The 10,352-nt window shown below is 44.8% G+C and overlaps 1 protein-coding gene across 1 annotated transcript; it reads left to right on the top strand.

Moving 5' to 3' along the window:
- Positions 1 to 648: 648 nt before the first annotated feature.
- On the top strand, positions 649 to 9,868 carry LOC124037342 (potassium channel subfamily K member 1-like). The gene is made up of 3 exons (XM_046352054.1): positions 649 to 1,473; positions 7,094 to 7,489; positions 9,265 to 9,868. The coding sequence occupies exons 1-3, from the start codon at positions 1,119 to 1,121 to the stop codon at positions 9,534 to 9,536; spliced, it is 1,023 nt and encodes a 340-aa protein (XP_046208010.1). The 5' UTR covers positions 649 to 1,118; the 3' UTR covers positions 9,537 to 9,868.
- The last annotated feature ends 484 nt before the right edge of the window (positions 9,869 to 10,352 follow it).

Below are 10,352 nucleotides of genomic sequence, written 5' to 3' on the forward strand. Positions count from 1 at the left end.
ACTGGCCTCTTATTCATATTCAAATGCTGTCGATGGAGACAGAGTCTGGGACAGTGACAGGGATGCAGATGGTGCTGAAGATCATTTTTGTTGATTTAAAAAAAAATATATATATATATATATACACATTTTTATTACTATTTATCAGGGGTAGCAGCAGCACCCTCAGCACCTCTACTTCCTGCAGCTATTCCACACCTTTACTTAGATTTGTGTGTATTAGGTTGTTGTTAGATATTACTGCACTGTTGGAACTAGAAGTACAAGCATTTCGCCACACTCGCAATAACATCTGCAAACCATGTTTATGTGACCAATAAAGTGTTGTTTGATTTATGGGTGAACCAGCAATAAAGCATTTCATTGCACCTTGTACTCCATGTACAGTATAGTATATACTGTCTACAGTATATACAGTGTATATGACAAATAAACAAACTTGTCTGGACATACACACACACAAATACACACTGGTAGTCTATTGGAAGAGGGGTGAGACAGGCCACAGCACAGCCTACTAAAATAATAAAGTTGTCCCTCTAATGCATTGCTCTCATGTCTGTCTGTCTCTTTGGTAAGAGTAAACTCACAGTCAACAGTCAACCCCCCAATGTCACTTTCAGCAATAGGATGTAATCTTAGGAAACGGTGTGGTTTCACTACACCCTTGGCTTTCTCACTGGTCGTATGTTAGCTTCGTGAACAATGACTACAGACAAAGAGGTGCTATATACTAGCTCTCTACGCCCACGTGTCTGTTTCGATGTGTTTCACCTAGGAGCAGAGAAGAGGGGAACAGACTGACGTAACATAGTCCCGGCATCCTCCGCCGCCACATCATCCTCTTCTCAGCAGCAGAACGACCCTTCTTGGTGAAAGTGAACAGAATATACAGAGGACAGGCAGAGATGAGACGGAAAAGAAACCAAAACGTATAGAGTAACGATTCTCACATGCTTGCTTTTGGTCGTAGTTGATAAGGACCGCGCGCTTGAACTAGAAATAAGCTACATTATATTTTAGCCGACGTTGTTACTATTTTAGCGTCTATAAACTATTCATTGTTTATGTCAAGAGTATAAACTGAAACACATTGAGGTTTCAACAACTCTTGGAAAATGCTACAATCTCTAACTAGCAATTCGTGTGTGCGGTTGATACAAAGTCACAAATCGACATGGTATTTTTTGCTTCTAGTCTTGGGATATATTCTTTATCTTATATTCGGAGCTGTTGTCTTTTCATCGGTGGAACTGCCTTATGAAGACCGGCTAAGACAGGAGTTACGAACCATCAAAAAACTGTTCCTCCAGGACCACGAATGTCTGTCGGAAGAACGCCTTGAGGGGTTTTTGGAGAAAGCGCTCGAGGCCAGTAACTATGGAGTGTCCATTCTCAATAACTCATCGGCAAATTGGAACTGGGACTTCACCTCCTCGCTCTTTTTCGCCAGTACTGTATTGTCTACCACAGGTGAGTCCGTCATTGGCCTGTTAAAGTGTACTGCATTTCAGCCATCTAGAGGTGGGCTGGCTGGAGGTGATGCAGTCTGCGCGTCACAGCTCGTTCTACGTTGGCGCAATGACATCGATCCCAGAAATGAATAAGGTGACGTTCAGAAATGTGTTGCTCTTAATATATCTATTTTCGGAAAAATAAGGGAGTTGCTTGCTTATGTAGTTACGGATGATGGTTATACAGTTCATTATTGTCATAGCCTTCTTGTAACTAGGCACACGACCTGAAAGCAGTTTGCGTTTTGTTGCCTGTGACACTGAAATGTACACTTTCGAGACCCTGTACACCCAAGTAACACCTGGCTATGTTACCTGAACTCAGCTCAGTGATGACAATACATATATGCCCCCAATGCAGCCATTGCACACAACAAAGGCCTACTATATAGGCCTACCCCCCAAAATCGATGTCTGCATAGCTGTTCTGACACATCAGAATAATAAAGAAAAAATGCATTTTAAAAAGTACGATATTTTTTTTAATCAAAAGTAGCGCAAGGTGCCTTTACTAGTCCTGTATTAGCGGACCAATATAGGCGCTTGTAGCGCAGGCCAAAAACAATTATGCTCCGCCACACCCTCCCCCCTGATCTCATGACCTGGTCAGGTAAAACTCTGGGTCCTATTTGTAGACCATGACAGAACATGCGTATTATTTCCTTTTCATCTGTGTTATGACTATAGGGCTGGGGGTTTCTTACCGGGTCATGTGAATTGGAAACCCTTTCAAACTACCACAAACCTGGTTATTATTCATTCTGAATCTGATATCATAAGAGCCAGAGACAACAATGGACCACATACTCTGTAGTATAGTTAAGCTGCAGCTGGCCCAGAACAGAGCAGCTCGTCTTGCTCTTCATTGTAATCAGATGGCTAATATTAATCAAATGCATGCCAGTCTCTCTTGGCTAAGAGTTGAGGAGAGACGGGCTGCATCACTTCTTATTTTTTACAAGAAACATTGTGTTGAAAAATCTGAATTGTTTGCATAGTCAACTTATGCACAGCTCTGATGCACACACGTACCCCACCAGACATGCCACCAGGGGTCTTTTCATAGTCCCAAATCCAGAACAAATGCAAGAAGGCATACATTATTATATAGGGCCATTATTGCATGGAACACAGAACTGATCAAAATAGAACCCCAGAACTGGTCATCTTAAACAGACCACAGAACTGATCATCTTTAAATAGACCACATAACTGGTCATCTTAAACGGACCACAGAACTGGTCATCTTAAACGGACCACAGAACTGGTCATCTTAAACAGACCACAGAACTGGTCATCTTAAACAGACCACAGAACTGGTCATCTTAAACAGACCACAGAACTGGTCATCTTAAACAGACCACAGAACTGGTCATCTTAAACAGACCACAGAACTGGTCATCTTAAACAGACCACAGAACTGGTCATCTTAAACGGACCACAGAACTGGTCATCTTAAACAGACCACAGAACTGATCATCTTAAACAGACCACAGAACTGGTCATCTTAAACAGACCACAGAACTGATCATCTTAAACAGACCACAGAACTGGTCATCTTAAACAGACCACAGAACTGGTCATCTTAAACAGACCACAGAACTGATCATCTTTAAATAGACCACAGAACTGATCATCTTAAACAGACAACAGAACTGGTACACTTCAACCAAAACATGCTACATGCTCTTTTCTTTAAAGGGGCAATCTAGAGGTAGAACAATACCAAAACGGGCACCACACTACTGTTTTGGTAAAAAGCTAAGAGATGTGGCTGGAGAAATGTAACCACTCTCAACTTCATAGACAGAGCTATGGATAGAAGGACTGTTCCATCAAATCAAATGTAAAGTTTTAACCATGTTTTGAGGCTATATAGTGTTTGTTTACATTTACATTGTTACAAATAATTGGATGAAAACAAGTTTGTATTTGGGGTTCTGAAGAATCAATGGGTAGATATAGGTAACACTTGAGTAAATGAGGGATACTAATTATAGTGAAAGCAGGTGCTTCCACGCAGGTGTGATTCTTGAGTTAATTAAGCAATTAACATTCCATCATGCTTAGGGTCATGTATAAAAATTCCCAGTTGCCAATTATTTAGACTACAATGGCTAGAAGAAGAGACTCAGTGACTTTGAAAAAGGGGTCTCAAAGGAGCATAGAGGGTTTAAAGGGTGTGTTTATGTATGTATGTATGTATGTATGTATGTATGTATGTATGTATGTATGTATGTATGTATGTATGTATGTATGTATGTGTGTGTGTGTGTGTGTGTGTGTGTGTGTGTGTGTGTGTGTGTGTGTGTGTGTGTGTGTGTGTGTGTGTGTGTGTGTGTGTGTGTGTGTGTGTGTGTGTGTGTGTGTGTATGTATGTTTCGGCCGCCAGATTGAACACAAACTGAACACAAGTGATGGAATTTATTGTGGACAGTGGTGTCACATCCCTCCCATTGAGTTCCAGACACTTGTAGAATCTATGCCAAGGCACATTGAAGTTGTTCTGGCTCCTTTTGACCCAACGCCCTATTAAGACTCTTTATGTTGGTGTTTCCTTTATTTTGGCAGTTACCTGTATCATTCATTTAGGTCCAAAAGTGGATGTAGCAACTACAGATTTCCCCTTTAATGTCACCTTCTGGTGTGAGTGCCATGAGCTACAGAACAGAGTTCCCAACCCTCTAGATCGTGTTGTTTTGTCTAAATCACATATGATGGTTTGCTGTTGCTACCTGCTATTAATGTGTTCAGCTGTGCAATAGACTACTGTCGTCACTACTACTGCCTTGTAATGTGGATCAGCTGGGCAGTAGACTACTGTCATCACTACTACTGCCTTGTAATGTGGTTCAGCTGGTCAGTAGACTACTGTCATAACTATTACTGCCTTGTAATGTGCTTCAGCTGGGCAGTAGACTACTGTCATCACTACTACTGCCTTGTATGTGGTTCAGCTGGGCAGTAGATTACTGTCATCACTACTACTGCCTTGTAATGTGGATCAGCTGGGCAGTAGACTACTGTCATCACTACTACTGCCTTGTAATGTGGTTCAGCTGGTCAGTAGACTACTGTCATAACTATTACTGCCTTGTAATGCTTCAGTTCTTATGGTCTGTGATGGTCGCCATTCGCCTGAGGCTAAGCGGATGGCACGGTTACCCACATCATAGTTGCTGGGCAGTAGACTACTGTCATCACTACTACTGCCTTGTATGTGGTTCAGCTGGGCAGTAGATTACTGTCATCACTACTACTGCCTTGTAATGTGGTGCAGCTGGGCAGTAGACTACTGTCATCACTACTACTGCCTTGTAATGTGGTTCAGCTGGGCAGTAGACCACTGTCATCACTACTACTGCCTTGTAATGTGCTTCAGCTGGGCAGTAGACTACTGTCATCACTACTACTGCCTTGTATGTGGTTCAGCTGGGCAGTAGATTACTGTCATCACTACTACTGCCTTGTAATGTGGTGCAGCTGGGCAGTAGACTACTGTCATCACTACTACTGCCTTGTAATGTGGTTCAGCTGGGCAGTAGACCACTGTCATCACTACTACTGCTGTGTAATGTGGTTCAGCTGGGCAATATACTACTGTCATCACTACTACTGCCTTGTAATGTGGTTCAGCTGGGCAGTAGGCTACTGTCATCACTGCTACTGCCTTGTAATGTGGTTCAGCTGGGCAATATACTACTGTCATCACTACTACTGCCATGTAATGTGGTTCAGCTGGGCAGTAGGCTACTGTCATCACTGCTACTGCCTTGTAATGTGGTTCAGCTGGGCAATATACTACTGTCATCACTACTACTGCCATGTAATGTGGTTCAGCTGGGTAATATACTACTGTCATCACTACTACTGCCTTGTAATGTGGTTCAGCTGGGCAGTAGGCTACTGTCATCACTGCTACTGCCTTGTAATGTGGTTCAGCTGGGCAATATACTACTTTCATCACTACTACTGCCTTGTAATGTGGTTCAGCTGGGCAATATACTACTGTCATCACTACTACTGCCTTGTAATGTGGTTCAGCTGGGCAATATACTACTGTCATCACTATTACTACCTAGTAATGTGGTTCAGCTGGACAGTAGACTACTGTCATCACTACTACTACCACCTAGTAATGTGGTTCAGCTGGACAGTAGACTACGGTCATCACTACTACTGCCTTGTAATGTGGTTCAGCTGGGCAGTAGACCACTGTCATCACTACTACTGCTGTGTAATGTGGTTCAGCTGGGCAATATACTACTGTCATCACTACTACTGCCTTGTAATGTGGTTCAGCTGGGCAGTAGGCTACTGTCATCACTGCTACTGCCTTGTAATGTGGTTCAGCTGGGCAATATACTACTGTCATCACTACTACTGCCATGTAATGTGGTTCAGCTGGGCAGTAGGCTACTGTCATCACTGCTACTGCCTTGTAATGTGGTTCAGCTGGGCAATATACTACTGTCATCACTACTACTGCCATGTAATGTGGTTCAGCTGGGTAATATACTACTGTCATCACTACTACTGCCTTGTAATGTGGTTCAGCTGGGCAGTAGGCTACTGTCATCACTGCTACTGCCTTGTAATGTGGTTCAGCTGGGCAATATACTACTTTCATCACTACTACTGCCTTGTAATGTGGTTCAGCTGGGCAATATACTACTGTCATCACTACTACTGCCTTGTAATGTGGTTCAGCTGGGCAATATACTACTGTCATCACTATTACTACCTAGTAATGTGGTTCAGCTGGACAGTAGACTACTGTCATCACTACTACTACCACCTAGTAATGTGGTTCAGCTGGACAGTAGACTACGGTCATCACTACTACTGCCTTGTAATGTGGTTCAGCTGGGCAGTAGACCACTGTCATCACTACTACTGCCGTGTAATGTGGTTCAGCTGGGCAATATACTACTGTCATCACTACTACTGCCATGTAATGTGGTTCAGCTGGGCAGTAGACTACTGTCATCACTACTACTGCCTTGTAATGTGGTTCAGCTGGGCAGTAGGCTACTGTCATCACTACTACTGCCTTGTAATGTGGTTCAGCTGGTCAGTAGACTACTGTCATCACTACTACTGCCATGTAATGTGGTTCAGCTGGTCAGTAGACTACTGTCATCACTACTACTGCCTTGTAATGTGGTTCAGCTGGGCAGTAGGCTACTGTCATCACTACTACTGCCTTGTAATGTGGTTCAGCTGGGCAGTAGACTACTGTCATCACTACTACTACCTAGTAATGTGGTTCAGCTGGACAGTAGACTACTGTCATCACTACTACTGCCGTGTAATGTGGTTCAGCTGGACAGTAGACTACTGTCATCACTACTACTACCTAGTAATGTGGTTCAGCTGGACAGTAGACTACTGTCATCACTACTACTACCTTGAACGTGTAGATGAAAAAAGTGATGCAAATATTTGGGAAGTAGGTAACACTTTGTATTAAGGTTGGACTTAACTAATATCAATATTGTATTAACATGTTGTTAGATAATGCTGTACTTTAACATGGATCATAATATGAATGAAACACTGCTTTGTGTTTCCTCCAGGATACGGTCACACCGCTCCGCTCTCCGACGGGGGAAAAGCTTTTTGTATCGTCTACTCTGTGCTCGGCATCCCCTTCACCCTCCTCTTCCTCACTGCCGTGGTCCAACGCATCATGAACTTCAGCACACGCCGGCCCGTCATGTATGTGTCCACCCGCTGGGGCCTGTCCAAACCTCTCGTAGCCGTGGTCCACGCCACGCTCCTCGCCATCCTGGCTGCTTCCTGTTTCTTCCTCATCCCGGCGGCCATCTTCTCCTCCTTAGAGGAGAACTGGAACTTCCTGGAGAGTTTCTACTTCTGTTTTATATCTCTCAGTACCATCGGACTGGGAGATTACGTACCAGGAGAGTCCTTCAACCAGAGGTTCAGACAGATCTATAAAGTGGGCATCACTGGTAAGTGTTCACATTTGTTTGCTTGAATGTCTTTTAGCCCACAATAGGTGCTGGTCTTCCAAGAGTCCATGAGAGATTGATGAATGATCCAGAACTGGGGTGATGAATGATCCAGAACTGGGGTGATGAATGATCCAGAACTGGGGTGATGAATGATCCAGAACTGGGGAGATGAATGATCCAGAACTGGGGAGATGAATGATCCAGAACTGGGGAGATGAATGATCCAGAACTGGGGAGATGAATGATCCAGAACTGGGGAGATGAATGATCCAGAACTGGGGAGATGAATGATCCAGAACTGAGGAGATGAATGATCCAGAACTGGGGAGATGAATGATCCAGAACTGGGGAGATGAATGATCCAGAACTGGGGTGATGAATGATCCAGAACTGGGTTGTCCAAATTAAAGTGAACTTAAATAACCATATAAATAGAGATACAGCATCATCCAACACCTTGAGGCTCAGCATTGGACAGGTTTGTCTTGAGGCTCTGGATGCTATTGGACAGGTTCGTCTTGAGGCTCTAGATGCTATTGGACAGGTTTGTCTTGAGGCTCTGGATGCTATTGGACAGGTTTGTCTTGAGGCTCTAGATGCTATTGGACAGGGTTGTCTTGAGGCTCTAGATGCTATTGGACAGGGTTGTCTTGAGGCTCTAGATGCTATTGGACAGGTTTGTCTTGAGGCTCTAGATGCTATTGGACAGGTTTGTCCTGAGGCTCTAGATGCTATTGGACAGGTTTGTCTTGAGGCTCTAGAGATGCTATTGGACAGGTTTGTCTTGAGGCTCTGGATGCTATTGGGCAGGTTTGTCTTGAGGCTCTAGATGCTATTGGACAGGTTTGTCTTGAGGCTCTGGATGCTATTGGACAGGTTTGTCTTGAGGCTCTAGATGCTATTGGACAGGTTTGTCTTGAGGCTCTAGATGCTATTGGACAGGTTTGTCTTGAGGCTCTAGATGCTATTGGACAGGTTTGTCTTGAGGCTCTGGATGCTATTGGACAGGTTTGTCTTGAGGCTCTGGATGCTATTGGACAGGTTTGTCTTGAGGCTCTGGATGCTATTGGACATGTTCGTCTTGAGGCTCTGGATCCTATTGGACAGACTCATCTTGCTCTTTAGAAGCCAAAAACCAGAAGCCTTTTGCTGTGAAAGAGAAGACAGCTACTGGCTAAGAAGAGAGAAAAAGGCTGATTTTGAACTTAGTAGGGGTCCTGTATATTTGATTTGGATTGCCCTCAGTACTTCTGGCATGTTTGTGAAGTTTGGCTGACTCTGAGACAAGAGAATCTTCCCATGTCTTTCCTGAACATCCCTTCTTCCTTCATCAATACACAGAAAGGCTTGGCATCATTGTAGACATCTAAATTAATGTAGACTGCTACTGCTATTCAGAGACTTTAGTTGATCTAAATTCTAGTTCAAAAATGATTATCACCATAGTAATGATCATGATAATAATGAGCTCATCTATTATTGGGAAAACCAACACCAAAACCTTTTACTGATTACACACTGCTTGCTGGGCTCATCAGTGCCCTTTCCCTCCCCCTAGTGGTTAGATAGAAAAACAAACAATGTTGTGAGGTTGTGATTGCCATGCTATGAACTGAGTCAGCTGAGGGTTTCAATGAGCCAGTGATGAGTTGGAGAAGAGGAGCGCTGCAGATAGCCTATTCACTATTTATATCATACTATGCATGTGAGGATATGAACCATAGGGGGAGAGTGATCAAATTACAATATTAATGGATTCTCTCTCTCTCCAGTCTACCTCCTCCTGGGCTTGGTCGTGATGCTGGTGGTCCTGGAGACGTTCTGTGAGCTGCAGCAGCTGAAGACCCTGAGGAAGATGTTCTATCTGAAGAAGGAGAAACCACAGGACCGCCTGGCTATACTGGAGCACGACCATCTGGCCTTCACCGCCGTGTCCCACCGGAACAACTCCACCTCGCTCAGGGAGGACAACACCAAGAACCTGCCCTTCGTTAGTGTCCCCGAGCTGGCCTCGCCCGGTGGGGACGACCCCATGATCGGCTAGAAAGGGGGTGGGGATAGTTAAAATGTTGAGGTGAAACTCAGGGGGGAGGGATGGTGAATCTAAGGTTGCAATCCAATTCTCTATCCTTCTTCTGAAGTGTGCACTTGATCACTGCATTTGTCACTATACCCTGATGAAGACAGCTTGTCTGTCGAAACGTTGGTTATTAGGATATTAAATGATTGCATCTGAGCCCCTGGGTGTGCAGCTCTCCTTTTCTTTTTCAAGTGTTCTACTCTGCTAGCTAGCACCTCGCCTAAACGCGTGTTCTACTCCGCTAGCTAGCACCTCGCCTAAACGCGTGTTCTACTCCGCTAGCCAGCACCTCGCCTAAACTCGTGTTCTACTCCGCTAGCCAGCACCTCGCCTAAACGCGTGTTCTACTCCGCTAGCCAGCACCTCGCCTAAACGCGTGTTCTACTCCGCTAGCCAGCACCTCGCCTAAACGCGTGTTCTACTCTGCTAGCCAGCACCTCGCCTAAACGCGTGTTCTACTCCGCTAGCCAGCACCTCGCCTAAACGCGTGTTCTACTCCGCTAGCCAGCACCTCGCCTAAACGCGTGTTCTACTCCGCTAGCCAGCACCTCGCCTAAACGCGTGTTCTACTCCGCTAGCCAGCACCTCGCCTAAACGCGTGTTCTACTCCGCTAGCCAGCACCTCGCCTAAACGCGTGTTCTACTCCGCTAGCCAGCACCTCGCCTAAACGCGTGTTCTACTCCGCTAGCCAGCACCTCGCCTAAACGCGTGTTCTACTCCGCTAGCCAGCACCTCGCCTAAACGCGTGTTCTACTCCGCTAGCCAGCACCTCGCCTAAA

This window comes from Oncorhynchus gorbuscha, linkage group LG06 (assembly GCF_021184085.1).
Source record: "Oncorhynchus gorbuscha isolate QuinsamMale2020 ecotype Even-year linkage group LG06, OgorEven_v1.0, whole genome shotgun sequence".
In the NCBI taxonomy this organism is placed as follows: Eukaryota; Metazoa; Chordata; class Actinopteri; order Salmoniformes; family Salmonidae; genus Oncorhynchus; species Oncorhynchus gorbuscha.

What these genes read in the sequence shown, in the direction of transcription:
- LOC124037342 (XM_046352054.1), top strand. Translation starts at nt 1,119, where the DNA reads ATGCTACAATCTCTAACTAGCAATTCGTGTGTGCGGTTGATACAAAGT. An exon ending in TACTGTATTGTCTACCACAG is followed by an intron (nt 1,474 to 7,093) that starts GTGAGTCCGTCA and finishes TGTTTCCTCCAG; the next exon opens with GATACGGTCACACCGCTCCG. An exon ending in CTATAAAGTGGGCATCACTG is followed by an intron (nt 7,490 to 9,264) that starts GTAAGTGTTCAC and finishes CTCTCTCTCCAG; the next exon opens with TCTACCTCCTCCTGGGCTTG.